We start from the raw sequence: 18797 nt of genomic DNA, 5'->3' as shown, positions 1-18797 counted from the left end.
TGTTGCCTCCTGAATACGAGGAGTACCGGGATGTATTCGATAAGGTGCGCGCGGTTGCCCTACCTCCGCACCCCCCATACGATTGTGCCATCGAGTTACAACCTGGTGCCGTTCCTCCTCGTGGCAAGGTCTATCCACTGTCGGTAGCGGAGAATGAGGCCGTGGAGGAGTACGTGAAGGAGGCGCTTTCACGCGGACACATTCGCAAATCCTCGTCCCCGGCAGGGGCTGGATTTTTCTTTGTGAAAAAGAAGGGCGGTGAGTTGAGGCCTTGCATCGATTACAGGGGTCTCAATCGCATCACGATCAAGAACGCTTACCCGATACCCTTGATTTCCGAGCTGTTCGATCACCTTAAAGGGGCCACGGTCTTTACCAAACTCGACCTGAGGGCGGCATATAACCTCGTAAGGATCAAGGCGGGCGATGAGTGGAAGACCGCGTTTAACACCAGGACCGGTCATTATGAATCCTTGGTTATGCCCTTTGGGTTGTGCAATGCGCCCGCAGTCTTTCAGGAATTCATTAACGATGTTTTCCGTGACCTGTTGCAGCAGTGTGTGGTGGTCTATTTGGATGACATCTTGGTATATTCTGAATCCATGGAGACCCACATTCTGGATGTCAGACGAGTGTTGCAACGGTTACGAGAGAACAAGCTGTTCGGTAAGCTTGAGAAATGCGAATTTCACCGATCCCAGGTAACCTTCTTAGGTTACATCATTTCCGCTGAGGGGTTCTCCATGGATCCTGAGAAGGTTTCGGCTGTCTTACAGTGGCCCCAGCCCAGTGGTCTTCGCTCCCTGCAGCGCTTTTTGGTCTTCGCCAATTATTATCGGAAGTTCATCAGGGACTTTTCCATGCTAGCCAAGCCTCTCACGGATCTGACCAGGAAGGGCAGTAATTCCCAGGTCTGGCCGCTCGAGGCCATCCGAGCTTTTGAGGCTCTAAAGTCCGCCTTTGTGTCGGCTCCGATTCTGTCGCATCCCAACCCTGGGTTGCCCTTTGTCCTCGAGGTGGACGCGTCTGAGACGGGAGTAGGCGCCCTTCTGTCTCAGCGTAGAACACCAGAGGGTCCTCTGCTTCCTTGTGGGTTTTACTCCCGGAAACTGTCTTCCGCGGAGTGCAACTATCAGATTGGTGACAGGGAGTTATTGGCCATCGTGCAGGCCCTTAAAGAATGGAGGCACTTGCTCGAGGGTTCGGTGGTTCCGGTCCTCATCCTGACGGACCACAAGAATCTGACCTACCTTTCTGAGGCCAAGAGATTGACACCACGTCAGGCCAGATGGGCTCTGTTCTTGTCACGTTTTAATTACGTGGTCTCCTACCTACCCGGTTCCAAGAACATCAGGGCGGATGCCTTATCACGGCAGTACTCCGACCTGTCCAGGGAGGAGTCGATTCCGACTTCGGTCATACCTCCGAATCAGATCCTGGCCGCCATTCGCACCAGCCTGACCTCTCCCCTGGGTGAGCAGATTTTGGCGGCTCAATCTGGTGCTCCCTCTGGGAGACCCAACGGCACATGTTTTGTGCCTGAGGAGTTGCGCACTCGGTTGTTGCGAACCTACCATAACTCCAAGACCGCGGGGCATCCTGGAAAGAATCAGCTGTCCTGGGCTGTTTCACGTCTGTTCTGGTGGCCTTCCCTACGTTCCGACATCGCCGCATATGTAGCGGCATGCTCCGTTTGTGCCCAGAGTAAGTCCCCTCGGCACCTTCCGTTGGGCCTTCTGCAACCCATAGCCACCGGGGAGCGCCCATGGTCACACTTGGGGATGTATTTCATTGTGGACCTCCCTGCATCCTGAGGCCATACGGTCATTCTCATGATTGTGGATCGATTTTCCAAAATGTGCCACTGTGTTCCTCTCAAGAAGTTACCCTCTGCACAGGAGTTGGCCACGATTTTTGCCAGGGAGGTCTTCCGGTTGCACGGTTTGCCCAAGGAGATTGTGTCGGATCGGGGGAGTCAGTTTGTGTCCAGGTTCTGGCGCGCCTTTTGCTCCCAGTTGGGGATTCATCTCTCCTTCTCCTCGGCCTACCACCCTCAGTCCAATGGGGCCGCAGAACGATCCAATCAGGTCTTGGAGCAATTCCTTCGTTGCTATGTCTCCGATCACCAAGACAATTGGGTTGACCTCCTGCCTTGGGCTGAGTTTGCCAGGAACACGGCGGTGAACTCTTCCTCTGGGACGTCTCCCTTCATGGCCAATTATGGATTCCAACCTGCCGTGTTACCGGAGGTATTCTCTCCCCAGGATATTCCGGCTGTGGAGGATCACCTTTCCGTCCTACGTGCTTCTTGGGTACAGATCCAGAAGTCCCTTGAGGTCTCTGCGCAGCGCCAGAGACTCCAGGCTGATCGCAGACGAGCGCCTGCTCCTTCCTACCAGGCCGGAGACCGTGTATGGTTGTCCACCCGCAACCTCAACCTTCGAGTGCCCACTCCCAAGCTGGCGCCTCGCTTTGTTGGTCCCTTCCGAGTGCTTCGCAGGGTAAACCCGGTAGCCTATGCCCTTGCGCTTCCTCCTGGCATGCGGATCTCCAACGTGTTTCATGTCTCCCTGTTGAAGCCACTGGTGTGTAATCGTTTCACTTCCTCGGTTCCTCGGCCTCGACCGGTCCAAGTGGTCAATCGTGAGGAGTATGAGGTGAGCAATATCCTGGACTCACGCCTGGTCCGCGGTCGGGTGCAGTTTTTGGTTCATTGGCGTGGTTATGGTCCAGAGGAGCGTTCCTGGGTTCCCTCCGCAGATGTCCATGCTCCTGCCTTGCTCCGAGCCTTCCACGCACGCTTCCCTCAGAAACCGTTCTTTACTCTGCGGAGGAGGGGCCCTTGAGGGGGAGGTACTGTCATGGTCTTACCTTCTTGCTGTTCTCCTTCGTTTGACATGTGCTGGCGTCCATCTTGGTTTCTGGGTTTCTTGTAGCCTCCCACCCTGCGGCTCCTCCTTCCCACTGGGAGGAGCTGGATGCCTAGCTCATATATATAGGAGGTCTGTGGCTTCAGTTCCTTGCTTGGTCCTCCTGTGTTCACATGCTTCTAAGACTGCTGCTGCTTCTGGTCCCTGATCCTGGCTTCGTCTGACTACCCTGCTGGTTCCTGATCCTGGCTTCGTCTGACTACCCTGCTGGTTCCTGATCCTGGCTTCGTCTGACTACCCTGCTGGTTCCTGACCTCTGGCTTCGCAAGGACTCTGCCTCGGTTTCGCCATCCGTTTGGACTTTTGCTTTACAGCTTGATTTTCAATAAAGCCTTCTTATTTTCACTTATCTGTTGTTGTACGTCTGGTTCATGGTTCCGTGACACTTGTCAATCAAAGTTCATAAACAACTTTGAATTTTGTACCTCCTCTCGTAAAATAAATTGCTAAAGTTAACAGCATTATTGTTTGCCACACAAGGTCCTGAGTTTTGCGGAGGTATGGCATCTACATGTAGCATAAAAAGACAAAAGATGAATATTCACAGGGACACAGACATACAATGAATGACACAATCAAAGTCAGTGAGTTTAGCCACTTTCCGCCCGCCCACCGTCAAATGATGGCGGGACGGTGCGCCCATTGTTCTGGGCGGACGTCATATGACGTCCGCCCATTCAAGCAGGGCAGGCGCGCGATCGCGCCGCCCTGTACTGCCGTTGTCGGCGTGTCCCCGGGACACAGCCCATCCCCGGCAGGGGGGAAACAGCCAATGGGCGTGGCTGTTTCCCACGTGATCGGCTGTGTTCCAATGACACAGCCGATCACAATAGCAAAGCCCGGAAAAAGACCGCGCATGCGCGATCGGGAGCGCGCAGCGCGGTCATGTCGGTGGCTCTGTGTTCCCTAGGAACACAGCTAGTCACCGGCAGTAGTAAACAGTCACTGACAGTGACTGTTTACTATGTGATTGGCTGTGAATCCATTCACAGCCGATCACAAAATGTAAACACAGAGCAGTAATCCACTGTTACTAGCTCTTCTCTCCTCACACAGTTTCCAGTGTGAGGAGAGCAGAGCTAGAAACAGTGAGTTACTGCTCTGTGTACCTGTCAAAATGTAAAATCACAGTAATAAAGGTCCCCACACAGTCCTCAGCCCCCCCCAATTGCACCTGTCACCCAACAGTCACCTCATCAGTGCCCAGAAATTGACACCCATAACGTTCACATGTAAGCGTAGCGATCGCGGGCAGAATCACTGCGATTCTGCCCGCGATCCGGAAATCATTGCAAATCGCGGGACGCCTGTGCGTTGCCCGTGATTTGCAATAGCACCCCAAACACTGTGCGATGTTGCCGCGATTTCCGCCTGCCTAATCGCAGTAACATTGCGCAAACAACGCATGACGCCCAAAAAAGGTACAAGAGCTCTTTGGGGCGTCATGCGTTGTTTGCGTGATGTTACCTCGATTCGGCAGGCGGAAATCGCAGCAACATCGCACAGCGTTTGGGGTGCTATTGCAAATCACGGGCAACGCACAGGCGCCCCGCGATTTGCAATGATTTCCGGAATGCGGGCAGAATCACAGTGATTCTGCCCTGATCCGCTAAGCCCACATGTAAACGTAGCCTAAAGTGCACCTGTCACCAGAGACTGCCATCAGTACCGCCGGGCACCATCGCCCGTCACCTGTCACCCATTGGTGACCATCGCCCGTCACCTGTCACCCCATCAATCACCGTCACCTGTCACCCCATCAGTCATCGTCACCTGTCACCCCATCAGTGATCGTCACTTGTCACCCCATCAATCATTGTCACTTGTCACCCCATCAGTGATCGTCATCTGTCACCCCATCAATCATCGTCACCTGGCTGTCACCCCATCAGTGATCGTAATCTGTCACCCCATCAATCATTGTCATCTGTCACCCCATCAATCATCGTCACCTGTCACCCCATCAATCATTGTCACCTGTCACCCCATCAGTCATCGTTACCTGTCACCCCATCAGTCATTGTCATCTGTCACCCCATCAGTCGTTGTCATCTGTCACCCCACCAGTCATCGTCACCTGTCACCCCATCAGTCATCGTCATCTGTCACCCCATCAGTCATCGTCACCTGTCACCCCACCACTCATCGTCATCTGTCAACATATCAGTCATCGTCATCTGTCACCCCATCAGTGACCGTTACCTGCCACCTATCAGTCACCTGCCACCCATCAGTGATCATCCGCAGTCAACCGTCACCCGTCGCACAGCCCATCACAGCCAGCACGTCAAAAAGGATGTACAGCAACGAGGAGGCCCTTCAGGTCCTCTCCATGACTGATGAGAGCACCGGGGAGCTTTCATCAGTATCCGAATCAAATCCCGAATCCGATTCGGAATTTGAAATCGCTAATAGTAGCGGATCGGAGATGGACTCGGACTATTCCTATACACTTTCCTTTATACAATGTATTTTGGGGTGCAATTTTTGCTATATACATGCAACAACTTACTGACCGCCTAACGACTATAAACATCGGCCATTAAAAGCTAAATACTGGGGTTATGGCAGCATATAGCTGCCATAACCCCAGTATTTTTTTTTAACGGCGAGCGGTCGGCTTTCAGATAAGGGTGGTCCCAGTGGCGGATTCACTGCGGAATTACCCTTATGGTGCAGGGGAAGAGGTGCCCCTCCCGCCGCGTCCCAGACGTTTTATCAGCTTACCGGACCCGCCGGCAGCAGGGAAAACTATCCAGTCCCGGATTCTCAGAGACAGGAAGTCGAGTGAGGGGAAGATGGCCCTCACTCGACTCTATGGTCTTGGAGGACCGGAGCTACGTCAAACGTCGTTGCCTAGCAACCGGTTTAAAGGGCCGCTTTTTTTTTTTTTTCTTTTTCAACAATTTTTTTTTTTCCTTTTTTAGTGTAGTTGTGAGGTCGGAGGTCTTTTTGACCCCAGATCTCACAATAAAGAGGACCTGTCATGCCTATTTCTATTACAAGGGATGTTTACATTCCTTGTAATAGGAATAAAAATGATCAAAACATTTTTTTTTTAAAACTGTGTAAAAATAAAAAAATAATAAATAGGAAAAAAAAAAATTAAAGCCCTGTTCCGTTAGCTCGCGGGCAGAAGAGAATGCATACACAAGTCCCGCCCACATATGTAAACGGTGTTCAAACCACACATGTGAGGTATCGTCACGATCGTTAGAGCAAGAGCAATAATTTGAGCCCTAGACCTCCTCTGTAACTCTAAGCTGGTAACCTGTAGAAATTTTTAAAATGTTGCCTATGGGGATTTTTAAGTACCAATGTTTGGAGCCATTCTGTGAGCGTGCACAATTTTGAAGCATGACATGTTGGGTATCCAATTACTCAGCGTAACATTATCTTTCACATTATGGAAAAAAATTGGGCTAAATTTACTGTTTTCTTATTTTTTAATTAAAAAAAGTGAATTTTTTTCAAAAAAATTGCATTTGGAAGACTGCTGCGCAGATATGGTGTGATAAAAAATATTGCAATGATCTCCATTTTATTCTCTAGGGTCTCTGCTAAAAAAAATATATAATGTTTGGGGGTTCTAAGTAGTTTTCTAGCAAAAAAAAGTGATTTTAGCTTGTAAACACCAAGTGTCAAAAATAGGCCCAGTCTTAAAGTGGATAAATGGACAACTTTGTGTAAAGTGCTACTTGGATCTTAGGCCTCTGTATGTGGCTAGGCTGTGTAAAAGTGTTACACATGTGGTATCGCCATACTCAGGAGGAATAGCAGAATGTATTTTGGGGTGCAATTTTTGCTATGTACATGCTATGTGTTGGAAATATTTCATAAATGGACAACTTTGTGTAAAAAAAAAATGCATTTTCATTTTTTTTCCACAGTTTCCAACAACTTGTGGAAAAATTGACACGTTCAAAAGACTCATTATGCCTCAAAAATTATACGTTGGGGTGTTTGCTTTCCAAAATGGGGTCATTTTATGGGGGTTTCCATTGTCCTGGTGCTTCAGGGCCTTCAAAAGTGCGATAGGTTTTTCAGGAAATTATATGTGTAATTTATGCTCCTAGAATGCGGACGGTGCTACTTGGATGTTAGGCCTCTGTATGTGGCCAAGCTGTGAAAAAGTCTCACACATGTGGTATCGCCATACTCAGGAGGAGTAGTAGAATGTGTTTTGGGGTGTAGTTGCAAGTATATATATATGCTGTGTGAGAGAAATAACCTGTTAATACGTCAATTTATAAAAAAAAAAAAAAAAATTTAATTTTGCAAAGAATTGTGGGAAAAAATTACAACTTCAAAAAACTCACCATGCCCCTTATTAAATACATTGGAATGTCTACTTTCCAAAAAGGGGTCATTTGGGGGGTATTTGTACTTTCCTGACTTTTTAGTGTCTCAAGAAATGAGATAGGCCTTCAGTACATCAGGTGTGATCAAGTAAGGTCAATTTTCAATGATTAGCGCCATAACTTGTGGACTCTATAACTTTCACAAAGACCAAATAATATACACTTATTTGGGTTATTTTTACCAAAGATAAGTAGCAGTATAAATTTTGGCCAAAATTTGTGAAGAAAAATGACTAATTTGCAAAATTTTATGATAGAAACAAAGAAAAATGCGTTTTTTCACAATATTTTCAGTCTTTTTTTTATTTATAGCACAAAAAATAAAAAACCCAGTAGTGATTAAATACCATCAAAAGACAGCTCTATTTGTGTGAAAAAAAAGGACACAAATTTTTTATGGGTACAGTGTTGCATGACTGAGTAATTGTCATTCAAAGTGTGAGAGCGCTGAAAGCTGAAAATCGGTCTGGGCAGGAAGGGGGTGAAAGTGCACTGTAGGCAAGTGGTTAAGGAGGAGAGAAAGGTGGTGGGGCCAGGCAGCGGCTACATGTCTGAATTGGCACAGGGACTTGGCTCTGATGTCCCCATAGCAAGCTGCTTGCTGTGGGGGCACTCAACAGGAGGGACGGCCCAGGAACACCAAAGAGGGACCCTGGAATTGGAGGATCTGGGCTGCTCTGTGCAATACCGCTGCACAGAGCAGGTAAGTAAAACATGTATGTTATTTTTAACAAAAAAAAAAAACAGACTTAAGTATCACTTTAAGTCAGTCTGGCTATCAAACTAATCATCCGAAAACACCTAAAGATGCTATGGTGTAAAAAGAAGGGATACAAAAAGTGGAAGAGCTTGCAGTCCACTAAAGTATACGGCTGGGATACACATAACTTTTCCAGCTTTCTAGAAAAACCTATCAACCTAATGATCTTATTTCTAAAAAAGAACAATGGAAACAAGTCTAATTTTTACTAGCTAGGTAGGTAAAATAGCAACCATTCTTTTGGGTGGAGCTCCATTTTAAGATTTAAAATTAAATGTATTAAAGGTACATATACACAACATTCGACCTGCGCCAGTAAAAAAGTAAAGTACATTCAATCTTATGAAAAAAGTTTCAACTGTGGCTGTAGTTAGTCTTTTTAGGAGGTATGCAGGATAGTTCAATCCCTGGGGTTAGTGGAGATGGATGGTGGAGGTGGCTGCAGGCTTCATACAGAGCTAGAGGGACTCTGCAACAGACAGAAAGGGGTAGGAGAAGAAAAGCAGCGCCACCTCAGTGTAGATTAAAAGGTTATTTATTATATAAAAACAATGTAGTAACTCACACAGAGGAAATAGTTGATGGTCCCCATTTGCTGATCAACTTTTTTATCTGTGTGAGTTACTACATTGTTTTTATGTAATAAATAACCTTTTAATCTACACTAAGGTGGCGCTGTTTTTCTTCTCTTACCCCTTTGTGACAAATGTATTAGCATTTTGTTTACCCCTGTAAAGCAGAACGAGCTGATTGAAAAAAAATGATTAGAATCCTTCACCCACAGGTGGATGGAGGAATTCCCCCTTTGGGACACTGTATTCTGACAGCGGAATGCAGCGTTGTCAAAATACATTGATCAGCAGCCATAGCCTCTGATCGACAAATGTTTTTCAACTTGTCCATTCTAGAGAAGTTGATCTAACTATTGACTACTGTTGAACAGGAAAATATGTCCGGTCCCTGCTGATTTAGAATGTAAAGGTTAGTCAGATATGTATAATTTACATGTGCAGGGGCATTTTATGAAACCAGTGGGCCTTGTGTGCAAGATCATACTTTGGGCCCTTTTGCTTAGGTGTGGTTTTCTGTAGCTTTTGGTAGCTTAAGGTAGTGCTTGCTGGTTATATAGTAAATTAAAGATGCCCGGTGGTCATGGGGTTAATTGCCTCGTGTGACCATTTGGCTCCTACTTAGCACCTTTCTGACAACCCCCCATGACATTTTTTAACTGACTAACCATGGAAAATTTACTGATAGTGTGCATTTTTACTGACAACCTGAAATATGACAGAAACTCCTATTATAGACTGATAGAATTGATATTTGAATGTATAAACAATATGTAAAAATAACAACACCCATAACAAGTAATCTACTTGGCTTTACAATGAAAAAGTCAAAACAGTGTGACAAAAATGTGAGCATGTCTAGTATTATGAAAGACTTAAAGAACCCTAGGACTGAGCAGAAAATAAGACCAATAGCATGCGTAGCATGTCATGGCAAAAGGTGGTCATGATCAGGTTGCGTCTAACAGTGGAAATGGCTTAAAGGGGAATGAATAAACAAAACTTGAGTCTATTCCCTGTATGCATTCACATATTCCACAGTCCTTGTACCCGCAAAATGCTCTTAATTACTGTATCACAACTGACAGTCTCACAGACACACATAAACCTCAGGACAAACGATAATTTAAAAAAATGAAAACATTCATTTACATATGCTTTTCTGCACACAAAAAGATATAATTTTGTCTGACTGAACCTACCTTAAAGAAGAACTGCATTAACACCAACAACTGTTGAGATAATGAACACTTTGGTCAGGACTATGTAACCTACAACATATATAGAGTAAGAGTCAGGATTTTTTAAGCCCCATGATATTTGAGCAATATTTTATCAAAACAATATTTTCTTTACAAATACACCTAAATTGTTATTAGGAGACACAAACACAGCAAAACTTAAAAATTCTGCCTAAATTCCTACTAATTATAAAAGCTAAAACTGTATTGAGTTCATAGATAACAAGTGTCTGCGAATGGAGTTGGAAATTGTATCAGGATCATTGGTGTCCTCAATACTAAGAAATACAGGCAGATACCCCAATCTCAACATCGTGGAGATTGTCTGGGATTACATGAAGAGACAGAAGGATTTGAGACAGCATACATCCACAGAATATCTGTGGTTATACCTCCAAAATGTTTGTAACAACCTACCTTCCGAGTTCCTTCAAAAACTAAGAGCAGGATACTTAGAAGAATTGATGCTGGTTTGAAGCACAGATACAAATCCAAAAGCATTTCTACTGTACAGCATTTCTTCACACCTGCATGCATATGTACAGGGCTTTTTTTCTCATACAACAGGTGCAGGAACTCAGCCATGGCCCTCCATAACCCCCCTCCCACACACACCCTCCAAACCGCATCAAATAGTGTGTGTGGCCAAATGTCACTAACAGTGGGAGGGTTCTAAAGGGGCATTAAATACCAGGAGTGCATAGTACAGTACATAGTAAGTACAGAGTGCAGAGTTTAGGGGGAGTTGCACACAACGTGCAGAGTTCAGAGTTGTGCTACATGCAAAGTTTGGGGGTGCCCTGCGTACATAGTGCAGAGTTCAGGGGGGTGCACTGCATACAAAATGCAGAGATTAGCCTTCTTCTACAGCTGCTTACCTCTGCATACCCAATCCACATCTCACTTTCACACCTCTTCTTCTGTAGTACCAACCCGTACACTGTAGGTGGCTCTGCCTCTGTCACTTGCAGAGAGATCTTCCAGTGGGGGTGTCGGCATCCGCACTGCATTAGCCTTGTCCCAATTCTGTACTCAGTGGGAGCCGTTTAGGAGACAAGCTGTCATTTGTGGACACAGAAGCTGGACTTCTGTGTTTACAAGTGATAGTGAAGAGCAGGGAGGAGAGGGTCTGAGTCAGAGGTGGTGGAGTTCCAGCTGAAAAAAAGCCCTGTGTATATGTGTTCATATAGTTGTGCTACATGCAAAGTTTGGGGGTGCCCTGCGTACATAGTGCAGAGTTCAGGGGGGTGCACTGCATACAAAATGCAGAGATTAGCCTTCTTCTACAGCTGCTTACCTCTGCATACCCAATCCACATCTCACTTTCACACCTCTTCTTCTGTAGTACCAACCCGTACACTGTAGGTGGCTCTGCCTCTGTCACTTGCAGAGAGATCTTCCAGTGGGGGTGTCGGCATCCGCACTGCATTAGCCTTGTCCCAATTCTGTACTCAGTGGGAGCCGCTCAGGAGACAAGCTGTCATTTGTGGACACAGAAGCTGGACTTCTGTGTTTACAAGTGATAGTGAAGAGCAGGGAGGAGAGGGTCTGAGTCAGAGGTGGTGGAGTTCCAGCTGAAAAAAAGCCCTGTGTATATGTGTGTGTATATATATATATCTACAGTATCTCACAAAAAGTGAGTACACCCCTCACATTTTTTTAAATATTTTATTACATCTTTTCATGTGACAACACTGAAGAAATTACACTTTGCTACAATGTAAAGTAATGAGTGTATAGCTTGTATAACAGTGTAAATTTTCTCAAAGTAACTCAACACACAGCCATTAATGTCTAAACCGCTGGCAACAAAAGTGAGTACACATCTAAGTGACAATGTCCAAATTGGGCCCAATTAACCATTTTCCCTCCCCGGTGTCATGTGGCTTGTTAGTGTTACAAGGTCTCAGGTGTGAATGGGGAGCAGGTGTGTTAAATTTGGTGTTATCGCTCTCACTCTCTCATACTGATCACTGGAAGTTCAACTTTGCACCTCATGGCAAAGAACTCTCTGAGGATCTGAAAAAAATAATTTTTGCTCAACATAAATATGGCCTAGACCATAATAAGATTGCCAAGTCCCTGAAACCGAGCTGCAGCACAGTGGTCAAGACCATACAGCAGTTTAACAGGACAGGTTCCACTCAGAACAGGCTTTGCCATGGTCGACCAAAGAGGTTGAGTGCACGTACTCAGCGTCATATCCAGAGTTTGTCTTTGGGAAAAAGACATATGAGTGCTGCCAGCATTTCTGCAGAGGCTGTGGGGGGTCAGTCTGTCAGTGTTCAGACCATACGCCGCACACTGCATCAAATTGGTCTGCATGGCTGTCATCCCAGATGGAAGCCTCTTCTTAAGATGATGCACAAGAAAGCCTGCAAACAGTTTGCTGAAGACAAGCAGACTAAGGACATGGATTATTGTAACCATGCCCTGTTGTCTGAAGAGACCAAGATAAACATTTTTGGTTCAGATGGTGTCAAGCGTGTGTGGCGGCAACTAGGTGAGATTTACAAAGATAAGTGTGTCTTGCCTACAGTCAAGCATGGTGGTGGGTGTGTCATGGTCTGGGGCTGCATGAGTGCTGCCAACACTGGGGAGCTACAGTTCATTGAAGGAATCATCAATGCCAACATGTACTGTAACATACTGAAGTGGAGCATGATCCCCTCCCTTCAGAGACTGGGCCGCAGGGCAGTATTACAACATAACGACCCCAAACACACCTCCAAGAGGACCACTGCCTTGCTAAAGAAGCTGAGGGTAAAGGTGATGGACTGGCCAAGCATGTCTCCAGACCTAAACCCTATTGAGCATCTGTGAGGCATCCTCAAATGGAAGGTGGAGGACCACAAGGTCTCTAACATCCACCACCGTGATGTCGCCATGGAGGAGTGGAAGAGGACTCCAGTGGCAACCTGTGAAGCTCTGGTGAACTCCATGCCCAAGAGGGTTAAGGCAGTGCTGGAAAATAATGGTGGCCACACAAAATATTGACACTTTGGGCCCAATTTGTACATTTTCGCTGAGGGGTGCACTCACTTTTGTTGCCAGCGGTTTTGACATTAATGGCTGTATGTTGAATTATTTTCAGGAGACAGCAAATTTACACTGTTATACAAGCTGTACACTCACTACTTTACATTGTAGCAAAGTATCATTTCCATTTCTTCAGTGTTGTCTAATGAAAAGATATAATAAAATATTTACAAAAATGTGAGGGGTGTACTCACTTTTGTGAGATACAGTATCTATCTATCTATCTATCTATCTATCTATCTATCTATCTATCTATCTATCTATCTATCTATCTATCTAGCTAGCCATTTTTAACCACTTGTCGACCGCTCACATTGAGCGTACTGCGGCAAAGTGGCTCGTTATCGTCCAGCGACGTAGACCTACGTCGCTCGACTCCTCCCCTTGTGGGCGGCGCATATTTATAGCACTGATTACTGTAGTAATGTCACTGGTACCCCCAAAAGTGTCAAAAATGTCAGTTAGGGGTCCGATCTGTCCGCCGCAATGTCGCAGTCCCGCAAAAAAAATCGCAGATCGCCACCAGATCGCCGCAATTACTAGTTAAAAAAAAACAATAAAAATGACATAAATTTCCCGTAGTTAGTAGCTGCGATAACTTTTGCGCAAACCAATCAAAATACACTTATTGCTATTTTTTTTCTACCAAACATATGTAGCAGAAAACATATTGGCCTAAAGTGTTAAAACATTTTGATCTTTACATTTTTTTTTTGGGGGGGGGATTTAATTTAAAAAAATTTGAAAAATATTGTCATTTTTTCAAAATTGTCGCAATTTTTTTGTTTATAGCGCAAAAAGTAAAAATCACACAGGTGATCAAATACCACCAAAAGAAAGCTCTATTTGTGTAGAAAAAGGGACATAAATTTAATTTGGGTACAGCATTGCAAGACCGCGCAATTGTCTGTTAAAATAACGCAGTACCGAATCGCAAAATATGGCCTGGTCAGGAATGGGGTAAAATATTCCGGTCTTAAAGCGGTTAAAAATACGCTCATTGAGAATTTTTTGTCAAAGACATGTAGCTAAATACATTTTGGCCTAAATATATGACAAAAATTGAATATATTGGATATTTTTTAACTGTCAAAGTAGAAAAATATTGTTATTTTTTCAAAATTGTGGCTCTTTTTTTATTAATATCGCAAAAAATGAAAAGCGCAGAGATGATCAAATACCACCAAAAGAAAGCTCTGTTTGTGGGGAAAAAAAGGACGTAAATTTTGTTTGGGTACGGCATTGCATGACAGCGCAATTGTCAGTTAAAGACGCACAGTGCCGAATCACAAAAAGTGGCCTGGACGTAAAGCAGGAAAATCCTCCGGTCCTAAAGTGGTTAAAGCAGCAGTATAATTATACAATGGCCAAACTTGACTGCTATTCTTCTGAACAGATTGGTAGTAAAAAATGTAGTTAGGGATTTCAGCAAAGAGGCAGTGAGGTATCACGGTAGAATGAGTTCATATAAGTACCCATTGAACTCCAATGCTTATTCTTACCTCCTCTGACACCAAAGATGTAGGGCTTATTTTCCTCACCCTGACACCAGTGACGGGGCTTCTTTTCTTCCCACCATCAACAATACAGGGCTTATTTTATCCCACTGATACCAATGATTTGGAACTTATCTTGCACCCAGTGACACCAGTGGGGCCTCTTTTTCTACTAAGGATACCAAAAATATACTGTAGAGTTTATTTGATCCCACTTACAAAACTATTCCCCCCCCCCCCCCGATCCGTGCTAACAACAAAAACAATATGGTGTGTTTTTTTTTTTTTTTTTATCCCACTGGCAACAATGATTTGGCTTATGGTACTTGTAAAATAGGGATAAAGTTGTAACACTACAAGCCATACACTATGAAGCCACATCTACTTGATTGGTCACACACACACTTTCTGGTCACATTCCCAGCTACCTGGGAGGCTTTGTGTATCGCATGTATTTCTTCCCAAGCCTTTCAAGGTGTCTATCCAAAATATAATAAGCAGCCAAGGTTTAGTTGAAAAGTATCCAGTTCCTTTTAAAGCAGAATTTCATTCAGAACTTCTTGTATAGAATGAGAAAGAGTTAGAATCTTTGTAAGATTTTTGTCACTTTTTGGGTTGTTCTTACTTGGGAAGATTTCTCCAAACAGCAAGTGGAAAATATTCACTTTTAGGGACAGAGATAGTAATAAAAGCACTTTAATACAGAAGGAAAGGTTTACAATGTCTGTCAGGTTCTTACTGTCCACTATGTACCCACTATAAAGATTTCCCCTTACTTTCTCTCCTAGTGACAAGGAAAAGAAGAATAGGAAACACTTATCAGGGTGACACAGAAAACAATACAAACCTCACGGGCTATAATGCTTTCCTACTTTTTTAAATGTAAAAATTTGAACGTGTAACTGTTTATCAATAAAAAATAAAATGTTACTAACTTTTTTTCTTTTACAGAAGGACAGAAAGACATAGAAGATGAGCTGACCACGGGTTTAGAACTTGTTGATTCATGCATTAGATCCTTACAGGAGTCAGGCATACTTGAATCACAAGACTTTTCATCAAGTGAAAGTAAGTTTTATTCTTTAAAGCATTTTGCATGTTGTAATAAAAAAAGCAACAGACCTGCATGAGTTTCATCTGAATGACTTCCTCAGGGGCTTCTGAGCAGGGCCGCCATCAGGGGGACAGCCCATACACATGTACGGGGCCCGAGCATCTTGAGGGGCCCAGGCTCAGAGGCGGACTGACATTCAGGCACTGCTCGGGGGTCCCATTAGAGGCTCCTCTCCTAGACTTCACACATGCACACGTTTCTGCTGGCTGTGCCTAATGGCAGACCGCAGTCTGTGAATGACAGTCCTATTTGGACCGTGGCTCCGCCACATAGCAGCCTGGGTTGTATCATCCTTCCTTCCCCCCCTCCCTGCCACCACTGCCTCTGCCTCTGCCACATTCAGTCTTACACAGCAGGTAACAGGGAGTAGACACAGCATGTCCGGACATAGGGCTGGAGTGGCCAACTTTTTATGTTTTCACTACTACCTGCTGTGTAAGGAAGGATTAGTGAGGTTAAAGGAAGGTTGTGATTGGCAGGGAGAAATGTAATGTGAAGGGAGGGGGCATTCACATAAAGGGGACTTGGGTGCAAGGAAAGGGGGTTGTGAAAGGGACAGAGGTGCAAAGAAGTGGGGGCTGTGAAGGGGACAGAGGTGCAAGGAAGTTGGGCTTTAAAGGTTATGAGGTGCATGGAAGGTGGGGCTGTGAAGGAGAGAAAGGTGCAAGGAAGGGGGGGACCGTGAAGGGCATGGAGGTGCAAGGAAGGGTGGCTGTAAAGGAGACAGAGGTGCAAACATGGGGGATGTAAAGGGGACTGGAGTGCAAGGAAGGGGACTGGGGTACAACTGGGGGCTGTGAAGAGGAATCGGGTGCAAGGAAGGGGGGGCTGTGAAGGGGACTGGGGTGCAAAGAAGGGGGGCTGTGAAAGAAACTGGGGTTCAAGGAGGGGAGCTGTGAAGGGAACTAAGGTGCAAGGAAGGGAGCGTTGTGAAAGGGACAGAGGTGTAAGGAAGAAGGAAGCTGTAAAGGGGACTGGAGTGCAAGGTAGGAGGCTGTAAAGAGGACTGGGGTGCAAGAAATGAACGTCTGTGAAGAGGATGGAGGTGCAAGGAGGGGGGGGGGCTGGAGTGCAAGAAGGGGGCTGTGAAGGGGGCAGGGATGCAAGGAAGAGGGGCTGTGAATTGACTTTTTATTTCAATAAACCTGGTGTACAGCTGCACAGCTCCTCCACAGGTGAGGGGTCAAGGGATGAGGAGTAACTGGGATGTCTCTTTGCTTGATATATGGGGGTGTCTGTTTGTTGGATTTGGATGTCTCTTTGATGGATTGGGATGTCTCTTTGATGGATTGAGCTGTCTCTGCTGAATATATGAGATTGCCTCTTTGCTGAATAAATTGGGATGTCTCTCTGCTGAATATACGGAGATGTCTTGTGGCACTGATGTGTGAGTTCATAGTGTTTTGTGGGATTAATGACATGCTGACACTATTTCTGCCTATGTGAGTGTAACCTTTTGGTTTTTAATAAAAAGTTGTTTTTTTTATTCAGAAAAAAGAGTTTATTGATAACCAACGAACAATACACAGTCAAGCCACATTCCGAATAGATATCACACTACTTTGCAGCAGAATATTTGTAAAACAATGCTCACTTAAACTGACAAAATTTCTAAACGTACACATTAAGTCACAGTGTGCGTGTCATGTCAACAACCCACTATATAAATGCTCATAGAAGAAACACCATATAGTAGTGCTCCCTATTCATCCTAACCCCACAATACCTAACAAGGCACATTCCTGGCCCTTTCACACTGATTACTTTTTCCTGTGTTTTTGCCTTGCAAGAAAAACACAGGAAAAATGTTTTTTGGGACTGTTCACACCACTGCGCTGTGGGTGCAGTGCAGTCCTTAATACTGCATCTTTGGTGCAGTTTTAAAAAACACACCAAAAAAGCAGCTTCCTATTGAAATTAATAGAAATGAAAAAACGCACCATAAATGCAGGGGAAACGCATCTGAAACACAGCACAAATTTCGCTACAGAGCAGTGTGAAAGGTGCCTCTGGAGCCAGGTCTAGTACAGCCAGGCCTAAGTCCATTGGAGCCAGGCCTAATACAGCCAGCCAGCTTCCACATATTTTATCAAACCGGGACTGGTTACCCTGATGTTTATGTTAGACCCATTTTGGTTATCCACATCTCAGACGTAGGGGAGACCATGAGATCTAATGCTGCAAGATAAGCTTACGAGCTTGGAAGAGAGCTCTTGAAACTACCTCCCTGACATAAACATCCTGTATTATGTCATCTGGAATGCCCAATACACATGCCTTAGGGTCCAAAGGTATTGACAGTTGATAAGTACTTGTAATGGTTTGTACCACATAAGTCCAGTACCTATGCAACTTTTGGGCACCTCCACAAAAAATGTAAAAGGTCCCCATTATCCTTATTACAACTAGCATATTATAAATTAGGGTGTAGCCCCAGGGAAAACAATTGAAGTGGGGGGTGATGAACTCGTAATATATATTGTTACAATTGTGACAATCTTTGGGTTACATTCAAGGAGTAACTACAGACACCAATGCCTCAGTCCAGTGGTCCCCTGAGATGACGCCTACATCCCTTTCCCATTTCTCCATAGATGTGTTAGGAAATCTTTCCAGATAGTCCTCCAACAGCATTGCATAACCTATAGAGATGGAACCCTTGCTGGAAGTAGAATGTTGCATCATGTTAAATATAGGAGTTGGAAAAAATACAGAGAGACCAAAGAAGGCCGAGCTTTAAAAGCATGCTGCATTCGCATATAAGAAAAATGCATATTTGCAGGCTATACCGTGACTGCAATTGGTCAAAAGTCAAAACCTACCATTTTTAAAAATGTAGCAAAGATGGTTGATGCCCAGAGCGCTCTGAACCTTAACCAGTTCTGGGTAGGCATAGTTGTGCCATATTGGACTGTATGTAGAAAAACCCATCACTTGTTGCAACTGTTTCGCCTTGGAAACAGCAAATCTTATGCATTAACCTATAAGTGGGGTATGATTTGTTAGATTTCAGAAAGAGGTGAGCTTCTAAACCCTCCGGGAGAGTCCGGCACCCCCACAGAGTGCAGTGCCATTGACAACTCACTAGTCACCCCCTCCCTGGAGTTCTAATCGCTCAGTCGTTGCAGCTGGGCCACTAAGTAATACAGCTAGCGATTTGGAAAGGCCTGCCGCCCCCCCCCCCCCATTGTCCTTGGACCGCTGTAACTATTCCAGCCTAAATTTGGCAGGACTATCACGTTAAAACTAAATAAAATACATTTACGTTTTTGGTTGTAACGTGACAA

General features: G+C 45.0%; 1 protein-coding gene across 4 annotated transcripts in view; it reads left to right on the top strand.

Moving 5' to 3' along the window:
• Positions 1-18797, top strand: part of CTNND2 (catenin delta 2) — a 921118-nt gene that overhangs the window by 216441 nt on the left and 685880 nt on the right. For all 4 annotated transcript variants that reach the window (XM_082258174.1, XM_082258173.1, XM_082258172.1 and 1 more), the window contains exon 5: positions 15348-15464. In XM_082258174.1, the coding sequence (XP_082114300.1) occupies positions 15348-15464 (117 nt within the window). The remainder of the gene's footprint in view (positions 1-15347; positions 15465-18797) is intronic.

The sequence above is a fragment of the Pelophylax lessonae genome, assembly GCF_965119305.1.
Source record: "Pelophylax lessonae genome assembly, chromosome: 5".
NCBI lineage: Eukaryota > Metazoa > Chordata > Amphibia > Anura > Ranidae > Pelophylax > Pelophylax lessonae.
Note: the sequence above shows the minus strand (reverse complement) of the source record. Positions and strands in the feature narration are given on the sequence as shown.